The sequence below is a fragment of the Hemicordylus capensis genome, chromosome 1 (genome assembly GCF_027244095.1).
Source record: "Hemicordylus capensis ecotype Gifberg chromosome 1, rHemCap1.1.pri, whole genome shotgun sequence".
Classification (NCBI taxonomy): domain Eukaryota; kingdom Metazoa; phylum Chordata; class Lepidosauria; order Squamata; family Cordylidae; genus Hemicordylus; species Hemicordylus capensis.
This window is the reverse complement of record NC_069657.1, coordinates 454093127-454119128: the sequence shown is the minus strand read 5'-3', so window position 1 is coordinate 454119128 and position 26002 is coordinate 454093127. Positions and strand designations below refer to the sequence as shown.

Below are 26002 nucleotides of genomic sequence, written 5' to 3'. Positions count from 1 at the left end.
CAGTAGTTCCAGCTTCACTTTAGATTGGAAGCACAAGTGGGAATGTGGGGCAGGAGGAGAATTGGACATTGGTGGCTAAAGAAACTGCAGGTGAATGATTTTGTCCTAATGAAAACCCCAGCACAGTGATTATTGCGGTCTCTAATATTTATTTATTTATTTGTTTGTTCGATTTCTATACTGCCCTGCCAAAAATGGATCAGGGCAGTTTACACAGAAAAATAATAAATAAAAATTCATTTATTTATTGTTAAATTTATATACTGCCTTTCATTAAAAACAATCCCAAGGCGGTTTACAAAAGTTAAAACACATATAATAAAAATAACAGTTAAAAGTAATTAAGCTAAAAATATGAAAAACAAATCTGATTTAAAATATATAATATACAAGCACAAAAACTATATATGAATAAAAGCACACAGAAGCAGTAATAAAACAATCATGTAAAGGCCTGGATAAAAAGCCAAGATTTAACCAGCTTTCTAAAAACTGTGATGGAGTCCGAGGAGTGAATGGCCACTAGGAGAGCATTGTCCCCAAATGATTTGAAGCATCTTCCCTCAGGCTCTGAAAAGCAGGGACCCACAGATTGATGCTCGGCTCACTAGCCAGCAGCACAGTCCAGTGGCGTAGCAGGGAAATGATTGACTAACAAGCAGAAGGTTGCCGGTTCGAATCCCCGCTGGTACTATATCAGGCAGCAGCGATGTTGGAAGATGCTGAAAGGCATCATCTCACACTGCGTGGGACGAGGCAATGGTCAACCCCTCCTGTATTCTACCAAAGACAACCACAGGGCTCTGTGGGCACCAGGAGTTGAAATTGACTCGACAGCACACTTTACCTGCCAGCCATTATTTGTGGCACACTGTGCCTGCCAGCCACACTTTACACTTGCCAGCCATTATTTGTGGCCGCCACTGACCCCCCTCTTCCCTCAGATCCTTTTCTGGCATGCAAGCTGAGGTCTTAGGAGAGAAGCAGGTCTTCTGTCTTTTGCACTGGGAGATGGAGAGGGTGAGAAACAGTGGGAGCCCTCTCCTGCTGCTCAAAAATGGCAGTGGAAAGGAGGCCTCCGGTGAGGACTCTGCAGAGTGCTGGCTGTCCTCCTCCCCAGAGGGCCACGGCCACTCTCCACTGGCAACCTGGCACGTGGTTTTGTAAATGCCAGCTGGAAAGGTTACCACTCTTTTCTCTAGAGCAGGGTTTATTCTATCTATCTATCTATCTATCTATCTATCTATCTATCTATCTATCACATTTTCATACTGCCCAAAACGCAAGTTCTCTGGGTGGTTTACAAGACAATAAAAACCAATGAAAAGATTAACACATTAAAATTTAAAATGTTAAAACTATTAAAACACAATTAAAACAGTTAAGACAATATCTAATTAAAAGCCTGGGTGAACAAATGCGTCTTGACTGCCCTTTTAACAGTTGTAAGAGATGGGGAGGCTCTTATTTCAGAAGGAAGCGTGTTCCAAAGCCTCGGGGCAGCAACGGAGAAGGCCCATCCCATCCCTGAGTAGCTGGCCACCAGACAAGCTGGTGGCAACTGCAGATGAACCTCTACAGATGATCTCAGTAGGCAGTGTAATTCATAGTGAAGAAGGAATTCTCTTACAATACCCAGGGCCCAAGCTGTTTAGGGCTTTTTAGGTTATAACCAAAACCTTGTATTTTGCCTGGAAACTTATCAGCAGCCAGCGTAGATCTTTTAAGATGGGAGTGATATGGTCTCTCCGAGATGACCCAGAGACCAATCTGGCTGCCGGATTCTGGACTAACTGCAATTTCCGGGCTACATACAAAGGCAGCCCCACATAGAGCGCATTGCAGTAGTCAAGTCTGGAGGTGACCAGCAGATGTACTGCTGTTCTGAGGTCATTTATCTCAAGAAATGGACGCAGCTGGCGTATCAGCCGAAGCTGATAAAAGGCACTTCTGGCCACTGACTCAACCTGGGAGACCAGGGAGAGCTTTGTGTCCAGAAGCACCCCCAGACTGCATACCTGTTCCTTCTGGGGAAATGAGACCCATCCAGAATGAGCAGATCAAAATCATCTCCCGAGTTCAGACCCCGCACAATAAGTACCTATGGATTCAGCCTCAGCTTGTTACCTCTCATCCAGCCCATCACTACCTCCAGGCAGGCATTTTGGGAGGTTATGCCTTCTCCTGATGATGCTGACATGGAGAAATAGATTTGGGTTCCCAAGCTTGGACTACAACTCCCATCATACCCAGCCACAATGGTCAATTGCTGTCCACTATGTTCATGAAAGAGATTTATGGAAGAGAATTATGAGCACTAAGTGCAAGTGAGAAAGCAGAGTTGTTACAGAACTCTGACTCATGAGTTTAAAGGATTTAGAATGGAATAAAGAATTTTAAATACATACATTCCATGCTGCCACATTAAAGGGTATGTTATATCTAAAATTAGATCATGATCTCATCAAAGCTTGGTTTTCAGCCTATATCTGATCTTGTCTGTTTAGCCACATTGAATTTTAATGGAGTTCCTCTGTTTCCCTGTTGGTTCAAGGGAGATCAAACTCATGAACTAATCAATGCATTTTGTAAGAGGGTACTCAGCACTCCCATGTGTGGAAATGACCTATTGCTATTAATGCTACTTTGTTCCACAAATGTTAGGTGATGCCTAGAGATTCTTTAAAGGGTACTGAGGCTTTTTTTAGCTTTGAAAAGGGAAAAGAGGCTGAGGGAGATGCAACATACACTTAGTTGATATGCACATTATTTTATCTCTCAGAATGCTAGAACTCTGCATCTTCCAATCAAAATGAGGGGTAGAAAGTTCAGATCAAAAACTGAAATAATTCATGCAAAATATCATTAACTTGTGAGGTTAATTGCCACAAGTTGTGAAGAATGCCAACACAAAAAAAGGCAAGTCTATCCATGGCTTTTGACCATAGTAGAGGGAAACAAGCCTCCATGTTCAGAAGTAGTTAGTCATGCAGAAAGCACTCAAGGGAAATTCACAGAATGTAGATTTCCTCACCAGAAGAATGGATTCCCAAAACATACCTAGCGTATTAAAGGCATGGTTGTAACTAGACTTGCTGTGCCTTGTGTAGGCTAAAACCTGTGTGTGCCTCACTTCAGTTTATGGACAAAAATGCCAGTTCAACGCTTTTAGTTTTTTGATGGACCCTGCTACCGTGCACCCCAGCCCAGCCCCAGAGCTGAGTCCCTGGCTGGTGCACTGTCTTAACTGCCTCTCTGATTAAAGATGCCCTCCCCTCGAGCAGCACGAAGGCATCCGGTATTTCATGGAAAGGGCTCCTAGGGCTGAGGGTGTGTCTTTCAGGCAGCCATGAGTCGGCATCTCTCCTTTCAAAAACTGGATGCTAATATGAGCAGCCCTCAGACTGAAGCATGAATGCAAACTGCCCAGGACTTGGGTTTTACCAGCATCTTGGGCTTTGCAAACATATCCTGTTTGTGTAAAGCTCCAGTTGGCAGTTGCTGGCTGTGGCTATGCATTGCGGCTTATCAAGGTGCCACCACCCACCCCATGCAAGCAAGAGACTTCTTGGGTGTGAGAGACTATAAGGCAGATCCTGTGTGACTAAGCCATAGGGATTTTCCCTGGAGTGTACACTCTAGGGAAGTGTTCCTCTCCACCCCTTTCTTCCAGTAGGGCTGAGCTGCTGCCATCTTCCATTAAACTGGTCTCCCAGTAGCCTCACTTTGAATCTTGTTCCTATTGGGGATTGATTTCAGATACCAACGCTCTCGACAGCACTGCCTGGCCATTGCGCTCTGCATGTGTTTATGGAGCTGGAGCCTCCAAAGTCAATACAATTCTAATTCCTTTGCTGACAGTTTCAGTCTGGTTGACAAATATAGAACAAAGGGAAGCTGCAAAGGAGCAAGATTCATAACCCCTGTATTTTCCCTCTTCCAGGCCTGTGGCTGAAAATCCACCGTTCTCCTAAGCAAGGATGAAACCGGATAGATGCTACCAAATAGGGCATTTGGGGGACTTTGTTGTTGTTGAAGCAAAGTTTCTGGTCTTTTCATGGCTGTAATGCAAAAAATTGGAAGCGGCTGGGTGATGTAAATACATATAAATGCTACTGTAAATGTTCAAAGCACTTCACATTCATTAATCATTCTTTCTTACATCTCTGTATATATAGCAATAGCAATAGCACTTACATTTATATACCGCTCTATAGCTGGAAGCTCTCTAATCAATGATTTAGCATATTGCCCCCCAACATTCTGGGTACTCATTTTACTGACCTCAGAAGGATGGAAGGCTGAGTCAACCTTGAGCCCCTTGGTCAGGATCGAACTTGTAACCTTCTGGTTACAGGGCGGCAGTTTTACCACTGCGCCACCAGGGGCTCTGTAAACCAATAGTATCTTCCCCATATTGCGGTGGAGAGGACAACTAGGGCTATCTAGGGAATTTGTGGCTGAGATGAGATGTGAACAGCAGACTCTCATCCACTATGCTACATCACTTCTTGGTCAGGACTGGAGAAGTCCCAGAAACTAGCTGGACTTGATTCCAGCATCCTGTGGGCAAGTTTCAAAACCATGCTCCTCTTCTGTGACATTTGTATGATCATCCCATCAGCCCTGCTTGCCATACAATTTCAATTTCCATATCACTAGGGGTCTTCACTCCTTCCCCTTCATGTTTGGAAGGGAGGCAGGACTTCCCTTTCACACAACACATAATCAACTTGTGGAATTCTCTGCCACAAGATGTGAAGATAGCCAACAACCTGGATGGCTTTAAGAGGGGTTTGGATAACTTCATGGAGGAGAGGTCTATCAATGGTTACTATTCTGAGGACTATAGGCTGCCTCCAGCCTCGGAGGCAAGATGCCTCTGAGTACCAGTTGCAGGGGAGTAACAGCAGGAGAGAGGGCATGCCCTCAACTCCTCCCTGTAGGCTTCTTGGAGGCATCTGGTGGGCCACTATGTGAAATGGGATGGTGAACTAAATGGCCCCTTGGGCCTGATCCAGCAGGGCTGTTCTTACATTCTCTCTTACATTCAGCAGAGGGAGAGCAACAGCCTTTATCCAACCCCAGGACAGCATCCCTCCGTTGGCTGTTGCTGGTGTCTGTCTACCTTATGTTTCTGTTTAGGTTGTGAGTCCTCTGGGGGCAGGGGATGATCTTATTTATTAATTAATTTTCTATGTAAACCACTTAGATAGTATTTGTTGAAAAGTGGTATATAAATATTCAAAGTCACAGTAGCCGTTGTTCCTGCAGTCAGACTACTGGCAGTGACTCTCCAAGGGGTCTCGAATGAAGGCCAGTTTTTCAGTGTAGACAAGCACACCAGTCGTGCTTTCCCCAGCTGGAAAGAGCACCGCATGCAGCCACTGTAGCCCCCTGTGGCTTCCCTTCCTCTTCCTGCTTGCTGGGCTTGAATAAGCACTAGAGAGCTGCTCCAGCTGCTTCTGGCTGGTCCCGGGATACACTCAAAGCTCCAAAGGTGAGCCAGCCCTTCCTGCTGGCTACGGGACATCTGGAGCAAACCTAGGCTGCCTGCAATGGTGCCTCTTTCCCTCTCGGCAAGGACTGAATGGCATTGGTTAACTTGTGGTGGGGACCTTTGAGTAGAGCTTCTAGCTTGAAATGCTGGATGTTTACATTACCCAAGTGGTTTCTTATCGGAGCCGGAAGTAATAATGAAAGGACAGATAACACTGAGGTGACTGAGCTTTGAAATAAAACAAGCTGTGCCTGTTGGAATGCAGGAGGTTGGCTGGGGCCAGGCTGGGACTTGCGACATAGGAAGCTGCCATACACTGAGTCAGACCCTTGGTCCATCTAGCTCAGTGTTGTCTTCACAGACTGGCAGCGGCTTCTCCAAGGTGGCAGGCAGGAATTTCTCTCAGCTCTCAGAAGGCATGCACAGAGTGCTGGGAAGTGCAGCCCTTCCCAAAGCTTCCCCCACAGAGCTCTGAAGAGACGGCTCCATCTCTCTTAAAGGGCCCTTCCAGCACTGAGGAAAGGGCGGTACCGCCTGGTTGGGATGTGCATGGAACCGCAGCGGGGTGGTTCGAAGGCGGGGGGCGGGTGCACTTACTCCTCCTGCCACCTTCCCCCTAGCGATAGTGGGGGGTTTTAAACAGCCCATTGGGGTGGCAGCATACCTCCCTGTCGCCCTCATCTTCCGGATATGACTGGGGCTAGCATGAGTGTGTGTCTGTGATGTGCACGCGCCCATGCTGGCGTGCGCAGGCACGCCAGCAACTTCCGGTCATATCCGGAAGACGAGGGCAACGGGGGGGGGGGCAGGGAGGTACGCTGCCGCCCCGATGGGCTGTTAAAAAAACGACGCCGGCAGGGGGAAATCAGCGGGGGGGGGGAGTGCAGTGTTCGGGCAAGTGCACTCCAGTGCCGTGTTCCCTCTAAGGTGTGTACACACTTACACATTTTTTGGATGTCCGCTCAGGTGATTTTAGGTCCCGCTCAGGTTGCACCAGGAAGGGCCCACTCTGAATGCATGTGTGCACACACTGCCTTGATACTCCCGCCCAGAGCAAAACTCATTCCGCACACAGATGAAAAAAATGGGAAAGAACACTGCTCCTGGCCCTCGCGTCTACTGGGGCCTGCATGGGTCTTCCTCCACCGCACAGACTCCAGGGACCCCAGTGACTTAGCCCTCCCCTCTGAGAAGGTCCCTTCTAGACCAGGCTGTGGTGGGACATGATGGTTGTTACACCCCTTCATTTATCATCGTTCTCTTCTCTTCTTTCAGCATGTCAATGAAATGTGGATGTTGTTGGTTCCCAAACCTTGACAGATCCACAACACCCACGTGGAGTTGTTTTTCTGCCGCTTGCCCTTTTCTGTCGGTTATGCTGTGTTAACAAATTCAGTGTTGGGTGCTAATTAATGGCATGGCTTTTTGTGTCAAGTTCTCAATCGATGGTCACACCAGAGTCTATTACATCTGATTTTAATTAACTAAAAATCAAAGCTCTGCATCAAGGAAGCCGCAGCTGTGTGTGTTCTCTTGTCTCCCCAGTTGCTTGGGGTGAGAAGAAATGCCAGCCCTGGACTAGGGCCTCTGTGATGCCTTGTTTCGGCAGCGGGCGCTGGGAAGGGGGACTACATTGCCTCTCGAGCCCATGCCCGTGCCCAAGGAGGGATGCTTCCATGGATTCTGCTGCCATCTTGTTTCTTGCAGCATCTCCTCCTGTCTGTTTGCTTTCCTTGATTTCAAGAACATTCATTCATCAGCACTTGCCAGTGCCGCCTGGGGTACCTCTCTTGGTATAGGTGTCCAGTCACTGCTGTTCCACATGTCTGTGTGTCTCAGTGTGGCCCAGTTCTCACCAGCAGATACGTTGGCAAGCTTGTCAGAGTGCAGCTGAGGCATATGCATGGTCCCACTCAGAAAGGCAGCAAAGGGGTTAAGAACATAGGAACAGCCCTGCTGGATCAGGCCCAAGGAGGCCCATCTAGTCCAGCATCCTGTTTCGCACAGTGGCCCACCAGATGCCACTGGGAGCCTACAGCAGGAGTTGAGGGCGTGCCCTCTCTCCTGCTGTTACTCCCCTGCAACTGGTATCTAGAGGCATCCTGCCTTTGGGGCTGGAGGTGGCCTGTAGCCCTCGTGACTACAATCTCTGGGTTGGCCTGGCTCCTGAGAGGCAGGGGGAGCCTCCCACCTTCTGGCTTCTGCTGCTTGTTCTGGAGCAGAGGAGGGAATGAATGAACTGAACCTTCAAACCACGGAAGCCTTTAAAAACAATGGATCCAAGCTATAGGAACATAATGTACGATGACTGGATTGTCTGACACCTTGCTACAAAGTTCTGGTGGATGCGGGGAGCAGGACGTATTTTGGCGGGCGGGCCCTCTGCCCCTTGCTATCCTTTGGAGTCCTCCCTGTTTGGATGGCAAGCCTGGCCTCTCCTGCCTGCTGTGCAGGGGAGAAGCAAGCACTTGCTGCTGGGAGAGGGGGCTGGAGTTGGTGCTCCCTGCTCGGGGGGGGGGTCTCCTCCGGTTCTAGGGGCTGCTTCCGCTCAGCGCCTGGAAACAAGTCCCCCTCCTGTCCTGCATGTGACACCCCTGGGGGGTGGGGAGAAGGCTGTGCCTACCAGGAACATAGACTATCCCAGTCGGGCCTCTCGCCCCAAAAAGTGAACGCCTCTGGTCCTAGGCTCAGCTAGGCCAAGGGTAGTCCAGGCAAGCAAAAAATGAAGCAGCAAAAAGAGAAAAAGCAGCTTCGAAACTCAACCACTGACATCATGTCCAGCCACACACTTCATTAGAGGGTTTCAGTCGCAAAAGAAACAGTAGCAAGTGCAGTAAGTGAAAGAAGATACAAGAACAAGCTCCAAAATGCAAAGGATTGCCTCTTCTCCCCTCCCCACAGGGCAGGGATTCTCAACGTGTGGGTCCCCAGATGTAATTGGACTTCAACTCCCATAATTCCCAACCAAAGGCCACTGGGGCTGAGGATTATGGGAGTTGAAGTCCAATAACATCTGGGGACCCACACGTTGAGAAACCCTGCCCCAGGGGGTCTCTAACGGAACAGCTTGCAGAGATGATATTTCCATCCCAGATGTCTCCAAGCCGCCTTGGGATTTTCTTAATGAAAGGCGGGATATAAATTTAACAATAAAAAAATAAGAATTTAACCATAAGCCACATTAGGACTCTAGATTTTTCCCTTCTGCCCCAGCACACTGTTTCGGGCCTTAGTTGAAGGGTTTTGCTCCCGCTCTCCCTCCTCCCAGTTAAAAACAAAAAGCCAAGTGCTGGTGACCTCATTGCTTTGACAGGGAGGGAAGAAGTGAAGGCCATACACAGAGAGGCACAACAACAGGTGTTTGTGCTGCTCTGCTGTTCTCAGCAAAAACAGAGTCTCGCACCACCAAGACTGCACAAAATGGCTCTTCTCGGGGGGGCCCTGCCCATTTTGGATCACACACACACACACACACCCCAAAAATTGACCGCTGTCCAGCACGCTGCTTTCAGGGAAGACTTTTCAAGGGCCGTCTCAGTTTGAATTTTGTGGCTAGTGAGGGGATTTGGAAAGGACAGGATGAAGGAGCAGGGAGCGAGGAGGCTGTGTGGTTTTGATTTATGCTGGAAGTCCTGGGCAAGCCAGCCTCTTTCCTTCTCCTTTGTCACAATCTGAAACAATTTCTCCATAAAGGACCGTGAAGGCAACATGCTGTGTTTCTGGCCGACTCAGAATGAAGCCATTTCCCCCCAAAACACTTCCTTCCACTTTATAGAAGCTTCTTATTTTCCATTCCTTTTCTCAAAAAGCCCCAGGAGAAAAGGACTCCCAGCGCTGGCATACGTCTGGGCTGTCCTCTCTTGGTATTGCCCTGTTGCGATTCATCTGCATTCTCTTCTCCAGAGCCGCTGTACTCAGCCAGGGACATTTTGCCACACACGCTATTCCGGCTGCCCCCTATAGTGGCTGACTTCTAGGTTTCACATCTTGCCCTGCTTCTGCAAAGATGTCCCCGGAGTGACCATGGAACAGTTCAGGTCTTTGGGTTGTGGCTGGGAGTCCCTGCCTATGCTATGGAGATGGCTGTAACATATTTCTTTGTTTCTTTCAACTGCTTTTGTTCCACGTCGTCTGCTCTTTAAGATGGCTTACAAAATAGTAGGATAACAATAAAATGGTATAATCCCAAAAACTCCACCAGCATTTCTTAAAAGGCAGCAAACTTGGCAGAGAAAATAAAAACAATAGAAAAAATAAAGAGATAAAGTTATTGGTAAAAAGCCAACATGATCCTCCTTTCCTTGTCCCCCACCCACTCAATTGCCAATTCTCCTCCAGAAAAAGTGGGCCTGGCACTTCTTATGCAAAGCTAATAGGGAGAGGCCATGACAGATTTCACCTAGGAGGCCATTGCTTAGTCTTGGGGTAACTACTAAAATGGTCTTGCTTCTTAAATGGCAGGGGGCTGTTCTTGAGTCCCCAGAAAGAGAGGCTTGCCATCTTTGCAGGTGCCTCACCAGAGAGAAGACGATTTGTAATCACTCCAACCTAGAGAAGTTTTGTCAAAAAGTATATATCCACTTTTGAAGTTATGTTGGCTGGAACTTTTACAGCTGGCCAAAATGGTCAAAAGGCATAAATGGCAGCTGGAGAGGGAAGCCATAGCGAAGTGGTAAGAGCCCATGCGTTTCATGCAGAAGGTCCCAGGTTCAAGCCCTGCCATCTCCAGCTGTAAGGATCAGGTAGCAAGTGATAAGAAAGACCACTGCCAGAAACTCTGGAGCCATGGTGGCTCGAGGGCTCTGTGCCCCTGAGGCAGGGTGCCAAATGCCATCTCCTTGCATGTACCCTTCTCTCCCTTTTTTAAAAAGTGGAGGGAGGGGGAAAGAAGAGCATCTCGCTGGCGCCCCAGTAATCTGCGGCCTGAGGTGACAGCCTCACCATGCCTCATGGAAGATCCGCCCCTGCTCTGGGTGCTTTCCAGATTACACCCTAGAACAGCAGTAAAATGCTTAGGCTGGGGCAGGATTGTATTGAAAACGATCCCCAGAATCTCAAATCATCCCCAGAATCGCCTACAATGGGAAAATACAGCTATTTTCCTGCAATGGACTTGCAGCGTTGTAGCACTAAATCGCAAAGATAAAATCCGGAAATATGAACGGCACCTTGCTGTCAGTGCAGGGACTGTGGTGTCACAACCCAGGGCGTATGGAAGGAAACTTTGCAAATCCGTAGTGACAGTGTGGTCGGGGTTAGTCTGGAAATTGCCCCGGAGAGCCACTGCCAAGCCGAGTAGGCAGTGTTGAGCTAGATGGACCAATGGAGTGTGGCATCGTGAGAAGCAAAACCCAATCCTGGGGTGCTCTGTATTCTGAGAAGCATTGGGATTCTTTCATTGCTTAAAAAAAATTATCATTTGAATGTGTGAAGCTAAAACAGAGGCCCAAGCTGGGAAGGTGACTGGGGTGCTGCAGTGTTGGCGACTTGTGATTTTAATTCCACTTCAGCAAAGAAACTTCTGTGAATGCTCCCGTGTTCCTGAAGCGGACAAGGGGCTGCGGGCACAGCAGCGGAGGAAGGCCATGGCGCCTCATTCCGCCTGCTAATCCTTGGGAATAATAGGCTTGGAACTGCTGCAAGAAACTATTTTGCTGAAGCTGGAGGAGGATTCCACAGGCCAATTAAAGGATTAGAATGGAAAGCCACTGTGTTACTCGTGAGTCCATGAATGTATGAAGTTGGGGAGGGAGCCGAGAGAGAAATCAATGTTCATCCCAAGGCAGCCTTAGCCTAGATTGTGTTCTTGGCCTGGGGGCTGGCTTTTAGAGAGGCAGCCCTTTTGTTCTCTATCGTGCATTGTGCCTCTGCTCCTTCAGTGTGTTTTCTGCAAACTGCTCTATCCACAGCATGTGCAAAATGCTCCGAGCAGCAGCTGGAAGTTGAGAGTGGCAGTTAGCTGTGCTCTTTATACACGCACGCCACCAAATGATAGATCGGGGAGGCCCCCCCAGCTCCCATCCCGCTGGTTCGTTCTTTCAGCCCCCCACACCTGTGCAGTTCAGTCTACCACATGTAACAGAAAATACATGCAGGTAGGTGGCTTGTGCAGTTGGCCAAACCACATGCTGAAGGAGAAGGTGGAGCTTATATAAGAAACTAGTATTTTTAAGCCTGTTAAAATAACGGGCGCTAGTTGCTGCTGCACCACCACGGGACTGGCTGCTTTCCCTCTTTCTCTCATTTATTAACAGCAGCCACACATATGTACCAATAGCGTGATGGAGGCCCACGTGTGTTTTGCGGGCATTTTTGCACAGACACCTGGTATTAAAAGTGCTTTTAACATTTTGTTTTTTAAAAAAATTCCCAATTCTGTAATGTGAACGTAAAATTAAACAGTGGCTGCTTGAACGTCTGTTCTGCTGAATGGCTCTTCTGTTTCCTATCCCAGCCCCCTGCCAGGGATGTAGCAAAATTGAGCGGATGGGTTTAAATAACCCCGGGGGCCCCAGCTCCTTAGGACACCCCCAGCACCACTCCTCCCAATTTTTCCCCATTATCTTCCTCACTTCAGGGGCAGCCCCTCACTCCGAGTCCGAACACGTCTCCCTCTCCCCTAACTGTGCCTGGTTGCCCCGGCATTCACACATCCACGCAAGTTAGATGGAAGTCTGGAAGCACTTTCCGCGGCCGGCGTGAAAAAGAAGATGATGCTCTTCGCCGCCTGCACATGCCAGCAGGCGATGGCTGATGGGGAAATCCATGCCTGACCCTTCCTCCCCCTTAAAGCGACCTCCCTTGGAACGCCAGAGTTTTACACGTGCTCGCAGGGCGGCTCGTTGTTGCTTACCGTCGCAGTGCCGCGTGGACATCTGCGGGCGGCAGCAGGCACACCTCTCCCTCTCTCTCTCTCTCTCTCTCTCTCTGAGGGAGCTACGGAGGGAGAGGTGTAGCTGTTCGGGTGGCACGTTAGGGGCTGGATCCCAGCAGGCTAGGCTCCCCGAAGGAGGAGCAGCAGGAGGTGTGGAGCTGGCTGTTCGCCGGCTACTGCGGGCAGGCACCACCTGGGAGCCCCTGGAGAAGGACACGGGCAGGGCGCCTGGGGGTGGGGCTGCTAGCTTGCCTTCCTCACTGCGGCTGCGGCCGCTGGCTCCCCTTCCCCACTTCGTCCGCCGGCTCCCTCGTCCGCCGGCTGGCCTCCACTGCTGCTGCGGCCGCCGGCTGGCCGCCGCCGCCGCTGCAGCCGCCAGCTCACCTGCGCTGCCGATGGGGCCGCCGGCTTGTCTCCGCCGCCGATGCGGCCATCGGCTCGTCTCCGCCGCCGCTGTGGCCGCCGGCTCGCCTCCGCCGACTTCCCCTCCTGGCCCCCTCCCGGTTCCCACATGTCGCCATTTGAGCTCCATACGGCGTCTTCAGTGGCAGGGCCGGCCCTGCCGCTGTCGCCTCCGCCCTCCCCGTCCCCGCTTCTCCTCCTTTCGCGCGGAGAGGCAACATGGCTGCCTGGTGCCTGCAGCCGTATCTTTCTCGGATGTTCTGGGCATGCGCTCCGCGCATGCCCAGAATGGCCGAGAAAGACACGGGCACAGAGGCACGGGCACACACCCAAGCCTTTTATTATAGAGGATGTGTTTGTCTTTAAAGTACCACAAGAGTATGTTATGTTTTACAGCAGTGTATTGTGTTTTATAGCTCCAGGCGGACATGGTTGCGCCTCTGGAAAGGCAAAGCGCAGTGGGGAGGTGTAATAATCTAAACCGAATATGTTCCCTTCCAGGTTCCGATTGTGTTGACCAGTCAGGCCCTGAACATGAGCAAAATACCTCCACCCGAACAGTATATGATTGGCTGCATGCTTCTTAGGCCAGCTCCTCATGCTCAATCATGCTCAGTGCCAAGCCATGGCTCCAAAATGTGCCTAGCCCCTCCCTCTCTCCCTCTCCAGCTGGCTTTCCAGTTCCAGGTCCTGCTTCTGTTTGGGGTCCCCCCTGCTCCCCTACTCGAGCGACTTCTGACACACTCCAAGAGCAAGGGGTCTGCTCTTTTTGTTACTAAGCAAGGGCTGCCTCTAACTGTATCTGGATGTCTTTTCCTTCGCTTCAGCCATGTGATGTTCTCCAGGGTTTGTTTTCTCTTTTCTTTGGCATGTTCCTAGTCCTCGGCCTGATTGGCAAAAGTGATTTAAGCATTTGTTCTGCTTTCTCTACATTCTCTACAGAGTATTTGGAACAGTTCAGATGTACTCCAAACTGAAAGTAAACTCTCTTTGGCTAAAAAAGTGCTTCCCCCCCTCCCCTCTGTGTTGCAGAAAAAACAGCTGATGATGATGTCCAGAAGTCTGATATCTCGTCCAGCAGCCAAGGAGTGATCGAAAAGGAATCTCTGGGGCCTCTTCTTTTGGAGGTACATATGAAGGAGGCAGTTTGTTCACGTTGCCTGGAGTAATACACTTTCCTGTGTTTGTAATGCCACAACTTTTTAAATATCAGGAAGAATTGCTCCTTCAAGATTAGCCATAAAGCAGACATCAGGGCTCTCAAATGAAGCCATGTAGATTCAAGTCTTTGGAACCTTCTTTTTTTTCTTTTTTTAATGGGTTGGAAAACATATTTTGAATAAATGGATCAAATATGCCTTAAATATAGGGAACCATTTGTGTGTGCTGCACTTGAGGCAATTCTTGGGTAATTCTTCTTTATGAATCCCAACTCTAATTTTTAAAAAAAAAAAAGTTTCTAGCCTCATGGGGGAGGGAATTTTTTTAAAAATGACAGGGGAAGCCAGGAAATTGCAGGCCCATTAGCCTAATGTCTGTCTGGGTTATTTGGTAGAAAGCATTATTAATGGTAGAATGACTGATCATAGAGAAGAATAAGACTTGCTGAGAAGGAATCAGCATGGCTTCTGCAATAGGAAGTCCTGCCTCAACAGTCATCATTCTGGAGGTCTTTGAGAGGGTCAATAAATATGTAGATAGAGGGGATGCAGTTGACATTGAGGCTGTTCTCACGAGCAGTCAAGACCGGGCTTGGCTGCCCATAAGAACCGTCAGGAGCTCTGTGGCCTCCAGCAGCGCCATGGCGGCAAACCCACCTATGTGGAGCCTGTGGGTTAGCCGAAGTTAAGCTTGAGCATGACCGATTAGTGCAAACATGCCCTTAACTCAGGCTAACTGCTTATATGCAAGTGCCAGCTGCTCCCTTGAGTGGGCTCTCGGCCACCGCTGGGTGGATCCCCACCGTGCACTGTGCATTGTGGGATTTCCAGGGACTGGGACAACATGTCCCAGCGCCCGCACCTCCACGCTGCCTGTGGCAGCAGCAGGCCGTCTGAGCACGTGATCCCTGCACTCAGCAACGTTTTGGTGATTGTCTGTGGGGAAGGTACGGTTATGCAGCCTTCCTCCCCGCCCACCCTCCCAAACAGTCGTGTGAATGGGCCCCTTATTTCATGTTTGCCTTCACCCTAACTAATCGATGCTGTGCGATCTCTGGTGCATCCTCAAGTTACTCACACATTAGCCAGCTGGGCTGTTGGAATTTGTTAATTGGAGATGGTGGGGACTGAACCTTGGATCTACAAAACCTGTGGCCTTCCATTTGCTATGGTTGCCTTCTCTGGGAAACTCTGAATGTGATGTTTTTGCACTTGGGAGCATGGACAAGGTGGAAAGGATTTAGAGAGAACCTGAATGCATTACAGGCCTGAAACGAAGTGTGTATGTTTGAACTCATGGAGAAGTAGAACTAACTGGCACCCAGCTCAGGCTATGCAGGGCACTTGCGTATAAAAACAAGGACTCTGTTCTGGAGGCTGCTCACTGGGCAGTTAAAAAGCCAAAGCCAAAAAGACCGCACAGCTCTCCTGCGCCCCATTATCATTTCAAAAAGAAAGGTCATTCATTTTTGATCAAGTCCTCTGAAGTGGCTTATCCACACTTTCAGAAATATACTGCAGTTGTTTTCCTGGGGACACAATCTGACTGAAGCATAAGTAACTTGCATTAAGATGAAAGCAATCTGCCGTGGAAAGAAAACAAAACATAAACCGCAGTATTGTATATACTGACTTGAAGTGCATTGGCCCAAATATCAGATGCAGACAGACTCAGGTCGGCTGGAAATTGTCATCAGTCTTAGTAGCACTGGCCCTAGACACATTGGTGCCTGAGGCAGAACATCCAAATTGCAGCCCCCTCTGTAGGGACACAACCCAAATCCCCTCCAGAAAGTCCTCCTTTGCAAGCCCCCTTGGAAGGAACATGAGAAGGTGCCTTGTTACCAAGTCAGACCATTGCAGAGGTATTGTGACATGCACCTATTGGATGATGCCCAGGGCATCACTACATCAGAAGGAGCCCCATTTTGTTTTATTTAGTTCGTTATAATTCAATTTCTATACCAATGACGACGAATATTTTTATACTGCTTTTCAACAAAAGTTCCCAAAGCAGTTTACATAGATATAAATAAATAACATGACTCTCTGTCCACAAAGCGCTCACAATCTAAAAGAGAAATATAAGATAGACACCAGCAACAGACATTGGAGGGATGCTGAGCTGGGGCTGGAGAGGGCTAGTTGCTCTCCCCCACTCAGGAAAGAGAATCGCCACTTCTAAAAAGTGCTTCTTTGCTCAGTTAGCTGGGGGACTCCAAGCCTTTCATAAATTAAAAAACAATAAAACTCCGTTAAAATGCACATTACAACATTAAAATCAGGTAAAATAGTCGCCCCGAGCAGTCGTGCACTTGGAGGGGCAAGGTATAAATATTTTAAATAAATAAATAAAAACTTTAAAAACACCAGAAAGCAACAGCCCTTAAAAAAAAGAAAATTAAAAAGACAAGGACAAAGCACTAGGGGTGCAGAGAAACCCGGCAGCCCCGAAGGAGTAAAAGCCTGAACAAATAAAAAGGTCCGTAGTTGTTCTTTAAAAGAAACCACAGACGTCTAAGAGTATTCCAGAGCCTGCGGGCAGCCACAGAGAAGGCTCCGTCCTGTATGCCCGGCAGTTTAGCCCCCCTCAGCCTTGGCATGCAGAGCAAAGCCCCCTCTGACGACCTGTATCGGACAAAGGACCCATCTAGGTCAGCATCCTGTTTCTGTCTGTCCCTCAGCAATGGGGAGACTGAGGTATCCTGCTGCCTCTGAACATGGAGGTTCCCTTGCACTCTCTTGGCTCCTGATCAGTGATGGAGAATTGTCCCTTCTCCTTGAATTTGTCTGATCCCCTTGTAAAAACGGACATTCTTGAGTCATGGCCTCAGTCCCTCCTCCACATATAGAGTGGCCACGCCCCCCCCGGAATGCCGGGTTTCACCTGGATTTTAAGCATCTCACCCAGCTTGCTTAGCCCACCCAGATTCTCCCAGATTTCAGCTTTCTTTAAAAAAAAAAAAAAAAGAAGCTAAACTCTAGCCCTTGTAGAAGTGGGGTTATGGAGCAAAAGGTGCAGTCACTCTTCTCCTCAAAAATTATTTTCAAGCCAATTGGCCTAATATGCAAATTAGGTGCCCGGATTTGGAAAGCCAGAAAATGCAACCCTATCTGCATATCCACGCCATTTTCAACGCTTTGCCAATTTCCTCTGTTGCTTCCCCCGGCCCGGCTTCCTTTTTGTGCACCCCTGCGCTCTCGTCCAGTGCTCAGGCACACAGCTCCTACAGTGTTAAAATTGCATGGCTTCCCTCCCACTAGACAAGGGGCCGCCCGACTGGCAGATCTGGCAAGCCGGATGGAAATTGTGGCCCCCGTGTGGCCGCCTTCTTCTGGGAAAGCCCCGTGGCTCGTTAGCTTGTTGCCTCCGGTGCTCCGTGTCCTTTGCTCACTTGCCTTCTTTTGAAAACCAGCAGGTTTCCCTTATTCTTGATTCTTCTTGCTCTCTGATTTAGGATACTCGGGAGAGAGGTAGGGGCCCGGCTCCTAATTTCCAGGAATGGATCATTCAGCACCACTTGCACGCTGGTTAGGCATCAGGCAGGCTGCGTTAATGGAACTGAGATTGATTTACACCCAGTACTATTTCTTAGCTGCTGATTCACTCTGTTCCCTTTTGCCTGCTTTATTTCCTGCCTGACTTATTCATGCTGCTCCTAAATACCGTTTTTTTAGGGTGTTTGTGTTTCCTTTTTATGGTGGGGCTGGAAGATGTGCTGAAGTGGGCAGAATGTTGCGGGGGGGGTGGTCCACACACACACACAGGAGCCCGCCTGACTCTGTGCTGCAAGTGTGTGGTGTGGAAGCCACCGGTTGCTCAGCAACAGGCAGCGGCAGCAGCAGCTGTGACTCAGGGGACTGGCAGGTCATGGGCCAGTTGCAGGGGGGCGGCGGGGGGGGGGGTGCTGGAGTTGGGTTTGGCTGGAAATGGCTTCCTGTTTCCAACAACTAATGTAGCAGGACGGAGGAAAACACAACTCCAGTGAAAAAGATAAAGAGTGTGAAGCCAAGAAAATGATGTTTGCAAGGCAGTCACTTTTGCAGCAGAGGGGAGCTGGCGTTGCCTGCCAGATAGGCACAGGTGACTGGTTGTGCCCACGCATACACAGTCCTGAATGATGAAGAGGGCCTCCATCAGTCCCTCCAGCCATAGGCAGCACTGAAGCCTCCTTGAGAAGGTGCAGCCATCGGAAATCTGCAGCACCTCTTTCCTTGCCACAGCAGCCCTCGCTCTGATTTCCAGTTGTTCTAGGTCTCCCATCTCACTCCAGAGGCTTCCCGTGTTGCCTATTATGGAAGGGTGCTGTTTGTTTTTTATGTCTGTAGCCCCAGAATATCTTGGGCTGGCCTCATCTAGATCTTTTCTCCGGTCTGAATGCTTGGGGAGTAGATCTGCCTTTTGTTCAAAAAAAAGATGCAAGCTGGAATTGTAAAAAAAAAAAAAAGGATAACAAAAGTCTGTGCTTGAAATCCAAGATCTACCCAATACTGGCTGAAGGTGATTGTGGGGTGGGAGTGCCCTCCCTGGGGGGTCCCATGCACCTGATGGTTGACAGTGCACCAGTCTCAGCAAGACATGTTTCCTCACTCCCCTGGGCGGCATGTTCAGTGTTGCAAGGAAGCATAGTAGCTACGATGGAAGCATTGGCCCAGCCATCGTGAGCAGCAAGGAACAGTCTGGGTGTGATGGAGAAACTGGGAGGTGGGGAGGAGCAAAGGCTTAGCAGGCTAGTTGGGCAGGTTCAGCAGGCCTGGTTCCATGCAGACCAGAGCCATGGGCATCTGCATCCCAAAGCTCCCGTCACTGCCATGGACTGTGGACAGAGTTAAGTAGGAGAAACAAGATGGCCTGGGGAGTTATGCTTTACTGCTCTTGCTGCATCATTATGGCCCACTAATGCACGCACATCCCTCCTTGAAATCAGGGTCGTGGTTAGCATTGGTTCTCCCAGCTGCCCTTTTAAGATGGTGGCCACAGAGCGAAATTGTCACATCTTCTTGCGGGGCCCTGATGGAACCACGATCCCCATGTCTGCTTTCCTTCCTTGTGCCAGCCCCTGATGCTGGTGGCACCATCTGAGGAGGGACGTGGCCACAGTGCCCCGTTGTCCCCAGCATTAAACCGCGCTTGGTCTTGACATTGCTTCTTGGTGTTCTGGGCCCTGCAGGCACTCGACGGCTTCTTCTTTGTGGTGAATCGTGAAGGGCGGGTTGTGTTTGTGTCTGAGAATGTGACCGGCTACTTGGGCTACAATCAGGAGGAGCTGATGAACACGAGCGTCTACAGCATCTTACATGTGGGAGACCATGCGGAGTTTGTCAAGAACTTGCTGCCCAAGTCACTCGGTAAGCCACTTTGCCGTCTCTTGTCTGCTTCCCCAAATGCAGCAGATCAGTCAAGCAGCTGAGGAGGTCAGTGCACTTCGAGTAATGGCGATGCAGTCACACTTCTAGAGGTAAGACGTGCCTGTGCCTTCCTTCAGATAGTTCAGTGACTATCACCGTTTTTCAAGTCGGGGGGGGGCACTTTGGCAAAAACCCTTCTATGTCAGCGTCCTTTCCCACTGTGCTGACCTCCAGGCGGCAGGGATGTGCACGGAGAAGAACCGGTGATTCCACCGGTTCGAAGGCAGTGGGGGTCTCCCTTTAAGAGCGGGGGGAGGGTGCACTTACCCCCCCACTGATTTCCCCCCGCCGGTGTCATTTTTTTTACAGCCCATCGGGGCGGCAGCGTACCTCTCTGCCGCCCCGTTGCCCTCGTCTTCTGGATATGACCGGAAGTTGCTGGTGCGCCTGCGCACGCCGGCACGCACGACTGTGCTGACTCCGGTCATATCCGGTAGATGGGGCGGCAGGGAGGTATGCTGCTGCCCCGATGGGCTGTTAAAAAAATGACGCAGGCGGGGGGAAAGCAGTGGGAGGGGTAAGTGGTCTTGTGGGAGCAAGCATGACTTGTCCCCTTAGCTAAGCAGGGTCTGCCCTGGTTGCATATGAAAGGGAGACTTGATGTGTGAGCATTGCGAGAGATTCCTCCTCAGGGGATGGAGCCACTCTGGGAAGAGCAGAAGGTTCCAAGTTCCCTCCCTGGCAGCATCTCCAAGATTAGGCTGAGAGAGATTCCTGCCTGCAGCCTTGGAGAAGCCGCTGCCAGTCTGTGTAGACAATTCTGAGCTGGATGGACCTATGGTCTGACTCAGTATATGGCAGCTTTCTATGTTCCTATTTGTGCTGTGAACTCCAAAGACCACTTCATCTCAGATGTTTTTAGGGTTTTGGTCTCTTCCAGCTCTTTGAGGCCTCAACTTGTCAGTTTAATGTTATTCAGAAGGTGCAGGAGCGGAGAAGGTACAAGCGACACTCAAGACCCCAAGCGGGCGGCTGGGCGGATTAGGAGGTGGCTCCATTTTGCAAGCAGGATCCAATTTAATCCTGTCGATGACTTGCTAGCTGCCATTCCAAATGTGTGTCATTTAATCTGCATTTAAGCTCATTTTGTTTAAATAATATGCTTACTCAAGAGCATCATAATGTAATTCCAAGTAAGAACCTCCATTGACTATTCAACCAGAAACCCTAACCGCTGTAAAGGTTTTGCCTTCTACTGCTGCAGAGTCCAGGAGGCCAGAAACATTAGCAGCTCACTCACTGCCTGCCGGAGCCTGGGACTGCACGCACCAAGGGTACTCTTGGGACCGGGCCTGACTGCCGTGGCCTGCTGAGCCCACGGCTCGTTTCCATCAAGGGGGCGGTGGCGGCTGCTCTCGAATCAGTGTTTTGTGCAAGGGAGGTGGCCCGCCAACCTTGCCGGTGTTCAGTCGACTCGGCGATGAGGCTCTTTGTGTTCAACACTGCTCTGTTTGTCAGAGTTATGGCCTGAGTTTGTCAGAGTTAGGTTGTTAGCTAAAGCCTTATTAGTTGGCGAGCCACTGACCCAGTAAACTCTTGTGACTGTTACGACTGCCTTGAGGCCGGAAGGGTAGGCATTCCAGGTCTCTGGGGGTGGAGGGAGCAGAACTGTCCACACACCAAGCATGTTGTGTAAAAGGCGTGGGGAGGGAGTCGCGGCCATTTGCAGAGAGCATCTCCATTTCTCTCTGAGCCCTCACTTTCTACCCACCTCACAGAACCCCCAAGCACTGCTGCCGAGTGGATGGAGTGGGAGGGCACAGGCAGGCAAGACCTCCGCCTCGTTACCTCGGCGCCTCTGACCCTCACAGTCATACACGTGCCTGTAGGCACTCCGCTCAGGAATGCGCCCACTCTCTGGCTTGGATGCACCCACGCAGTCACGTTTATTCACATGCATGTATGCACACTGCAGACACACACCTGCCTCTCGTTCTTGCTGAGCAGAAAGAAGCCCAGGGAGAGTGGAGGGCAGCACAGACCTCAGCGAGCAGGAGCAGAGGGGGCTGCCCCTCAGGGAGGGGGAGTGGATGAGCGGCGGAGAGGGCTGGGCTGCTTGGGGCCAGCGGGCATGGCCCCGGGCTCAGGACCATGCAGGAGGAGCTCCTCCTGTGACTGAGATGGCCCAGCGTCCCAGCCCGGGAGGCCCAAGGCATGCGGGAGCAACCGCCAGAGGGAAGGCAGCTTCCCAGAGATCAGTTGAAGCAGCACCCACTCAAGTGGGGGGCAGCCAGCCTCAGCGCAGGGATTGCTGCAGGCCTGTTGGGCTGGCGGGTGCCTGCATGAGGAGCTTCCCCAAGAGGACTCCACTGCTCTACCCTCGGGGACAGAATGACCCACCAAAGGCCTTGTGGCATGGTCGGTAGGAGTCAGTCTGGGGGGGAGTTGTATGAGCTGCTGGAGGGGTCGGAACGTCTGCCCCCCTCCTGCCTGCTGTGTGGCCCGAAAGGCTTGGACAGGGACCCTCCTTCTGGGACTGGAGAAGCTGAGCCTCTCAGGCCGTGCTCCCTCCTCCTCGCCTGCAAGCTGCTCCTTTCCTGGCTGAGTGGGTCATCGGGGCCAGCTGGGCCCTGCTGCTGAGAGCCCTGGGGGGGTGGCTGGCCCAGCTATAAAGCCAGGGCGGTGGCGCAGGCGCTGGCTGCTGGCTCCACCCACCTGCAGGTGGCTGCCGGAGGGGGTCGGCCTTTGGGGCTGAGACTGAGGGCTGGGGCGGGATGTTGGGCTTCTGGATCTGTCCTCAATATATTGTTGATTATGTTAGGTCTTGCCTTGAGACGGCTAAATATATTGTTTCATTTTTTATTGTGATTTTGTTGTGACTTTATTGTGAGTCTGTTAAATTTTGTTAATTTTTGTTGTTTTGTTATGCTTTGTGCTCTGCCCAGTCGTGAGTTGTGCAGTATATAAATGTAATGTAGTAGTAGTAGTAGTAGTAGTAGTAACAACAATAGCAATAATAATCCAAAATTCAGTTTGTATTTGGATGAGGAAAGCTTGGGTTCAAGTCCCAGCTTAGCCATGAAGCCTGCCTGGTGACCTTGGGCCAGTCAAAGATTTTCAGCCTCCCTGTAATTGACTTCCCTCACAGGGTTGTTGGGAGGAGAAATGGACGCTGCCTTCGGGTCTCGGAGGAAAGGCTTGCTTTCTAGTGTGTGGCAATGGCGGTTGCTCCTTCGCCAGCTCACTGAGCCACTAGTGAGCCATGCTCAAGTGACGACTGTCCTGGCAGGTGCTGGGGCTCTGAAGCCGGCTTCTCCATGGGGTGGTGGGTCTTTGGGCAGCCGGGCAGCCTCTTGCAGATGGGGGAGTCCTCCCAAGCGCTCTCTGGCGCACCTCCCCTGTAGGCTCTGTGAGTTCATCTTTTGGAGGCTCTCTTGAGCCAGCCACGCAAAGGGGCTCCGTGGCCTCGGGCCCTTTCAGCTGGACAGGGTCTGAGTGCACACACAACAGCGCCCTTTAACAAATGCTACAGTTTTCAAAATCGATTCAGTTGAGCCAGCGCCAGCCCTCCGCGTACAGCACCTTTGCATTGATTGCAACGTGGCTTTATATCAAATTAGCTCCGTTCAATATAAAATCGACTTGGGCTAATTCAATGCAAGCCAGGCTTAAATCAATATCTCACTTAATCAGGTCTTAAACTGATTTTAGCTTACTGCACTGCAGGCTTGTATGTAGATGTGGATTAATGCTTTGCGAAACGTCCTTTCAGCATTAAAACATAAAAACCTTCCAGTGTTCAACAGAGAATCTTAAAATCTAGGTTTCACTTAACGTTTAAGAGCTGAACCAGATTTCTCTCATGCCTCTGCTTTGGAGAGCGATGCAAAGACTCTTCCATATTTGCCCTAACATGGATTTCTTTTAAACCCGTGAACATAGTTGCCAAGGGAAACCACTGTACTTAATCCAAATGTGACTATCCGTCAGCCCCAAAGGACAGAAGGGAATTGTGGAAGGGCCGTAGCTCAGTGGCACAACACATCCTGTGCCTGCAGATGGTCCAAGATCCTGTCCCTGGCGAAATCCCCCCCTTTAAAAGGGTTTCACGGCGCTGCCAGGAGGGGGACCACAGCTCTGCCCCCGTGTGGTCGAGCACATGCATTGCATGCAGGTGGCCCCAGGTTCATTCTGCAGCATCTCTAGCTAAAAGGATCTCAGGAGGCAATATGTCACTGTATTAGGCAGTTCCAGATATGGGCAAGGCTCACGTGTTAATTGTTGGTTAAATTTAATTTGAGCTCTCCCTACAGAAATAGGGGGAAGGTCCTAGGGCCACGTGCCAAGAATGCTCAGGAGGGCTTCCTAACTCCAGTGGGTCACAACTTGAAGCATTGGACCACTTAAAGCGCTAGATAAATTGCATGATGATCTTGGGAGGCAGGAATTAGTGGTGCTTTTCTGCTAATGTGATCCAGAATAGAAAGAGAGAAAGAAACTAATCAGTTCTGCTGTGGGTTTGAAAGCCCATCAATTTTACCATAAGTTTCACTTCCTCTTTGAACAATATAATCAGTTGACCAGAATGTTGTCATGGCCATAGCTAGACAGAGAAAGGGCTGCAGCTCCGTGGTAAAAGCAGAAAGTGCTAAATTCAGTCCTTGGGCCTTCAGTCACAGCATTGAGAGAGGCCTCCGCCAGTGACCTTGGAAGAGCGGAAAGTGAGAAGAGATAAATGGACCACTGCCCTGACTCCCCTGTGTGAGGCTGCTTCGTATGTTCATAGAATCACAAGGAGAGTTTGTGGGGTAGCCTTGACTCTGAGTCTGTTGAGGTTCCCAGGTGCTGTTTCAATCGGATTCCCTGTTCGTTCCCTCCCTCTGTAGTAAACGGAGTTCCTTGGCCCCAAGAATCCACCAGACGCAACAGCCATACCTTCAACTGCAGAATGCTAATCCGTCCCCCGGACGAGCCAGGTGTGGAGAACCAAGAGGCCCGCCAGCGTTACGAGGTCATGCAGTGCTTCACAGTGTCTCAGCCGAAACTGATCAAGGAGGAAGGCGAAGGTAGGACAAACGGCCGCTTGTCTGGAGAGGGAGAGAGTGCTTGCTCGTGCTGCGTTGCATTTCTGGGGAGGGGGAGCGGCAAATTGTCCTCGGCTGTCCTCTTGCAGGACTTCTCTTGCAAGGGGACTGCAGATCTGGAAGGCTCGATTTCTCCCTGCGGCATTCCCTGCACACTTTGCCGCAGCATCCAGCTCACAAGCTCCTGAGAGAGGTGCCTTTGCTCTTTCCACTGGGAACGACTTGCGCGGAGTGCGGGTGCTTCAGTCCCCCAGTTCCCCGTTCTCTGGTGCCTTGCTTCCAACTTATTTCTGTGTGTACGGCAGCACCAAGTCCTCTGTCCACTTATACTTGGGGTTTACCACCCACGTCTGCCACCTGCGCCGCAGAAGGCTGTCATTGCTAGTACAGTCTTGGCGTTTGTCCTCTGTCGCCAGCAAGACTGTGGCTCAGTTTTGTGGGCGACGCTTTTCCTCTCCAGAGGCTGCCTTCTGGAACAGCACGAGACTGACGGCAAGCGCTGGCACAGGCTGAAGACGCAGGCGGTGGCCTGGAGCCAGACTTTCCCCACCCCCACCCCCCCCAATTCATTCCAGTGCCTTAAAGAAGCCATTTTGTCTTGGCAAACTAGTTTGGCGCCAAATTTCAGGAGGGATGGGGAACTGCCAGCACTGTTCCCTCTCACAGGGATTCCCAGATGTTCACTTCAACTCCCAGCATCCCCAGCTGCAGTGGCCTTTGGCTGGGGATTCTGGGAGTTGTAGTCAACAACATCTGGGAATCCAGGTGAGAGGGCACATTGGTGGCCCCATCCCAATACCCCCTGCGTTTCCCCCCCAGACAGGTTCAAAGTGAAGGGAAGTGGCGTCTTACTAGCCAGTCTGGTTGCTCACCAGCAGGTGATCCGCGGATCTGTCCAGGAGCTTCTCTCTGCTCATTTAATGTTCTGAATTAAATGAGAGAATCCCACTGCGGGCAGCAGGGAGGAAAAACAAACAATAAAAATGTTATTCAGGATAACCTCATGCTGACTTCATCTTGGGCAGAGTGTGGCACATACACACCTCCTCAGATTGCACACATCCAATTCCTGTGGGTATATCACAGGCTGAGTGAAAGGAAAGTTCATGGAGGTCAGGTCTCTCAGTGGCTACTAGTCTGGTGGCTATAGGCCACGTCCAGCCTCAGAGGCGAGGTGCCTCTTCCAGGCAGAATACAAGGTGTGGGTTATCACCTGTTAAGCCCTAAATAGTTTAGGCCCAGAGTACTTAAGAGAACGTCTTCTTCACTATGAGCCCCATTGCCTGTTGTGATCATCTGGAGAGGTTCGTGTGCAGGTGTCAATAGCTCGTCTGGTGGCTTTGCAGGGACGGGCCTTCTCTGTTGCCGCCCAAAGAGTCTGGAAAGCGCCCCCTGCTGAAATAAGAGCCTCCCCATCTCTAAAAATTCTCCAAAGACACATGTATTCACCCAGTCTTTTAACTAGACTTGTTTTAAATTCCCTTGAGGTTTTAATTCCTGTTCTAATTTGTTTTATGTTGATGTAAACTGCCCACAGATGGAAGTTTGGGCACCTTGAATGTATAGATAGATAGGTCTGTCTGTCTGGTGGGCTACTGTGGGAAACAGAGCGCTGGATTAGATAGGCCTTGGG

General features: G+C 50.3%; 1 protein-coding gene across 5 annotated transcripts in view; it reads left to right on the top strand.

The window, feature by feature from the left end:
- NCOA1 (nuclear receptor coactivator 1) overlaps nt 1-26002 on the top strand; it is a 374460-nt gene that overhangs the window by 281981 nt on the left and 66477 nt on the right. For 4 of the 5 annotated variants that reach the window (XM_053249238.1, XM_053249225.1, XM_053249233.1 and 1 more), the window contains exons 4-6: nt 13809-13903; nt 19108-19285; nt 24172-24351. In XM_053249238.1, the coding sequence (XP_053105213.1) occupies nt 13809-13903; nt 19108-19285; nt 24172-24351 (453 nt within the window). Of the gene's footprint in view, nt 1-13808; nt 13904-19107; nt 19286-19327; nt 19396-24171; nt 24352-26002 lie in introns of those variants that run through there. The other variant, XM_053249252.1, reaches the window with a different exon arrangement.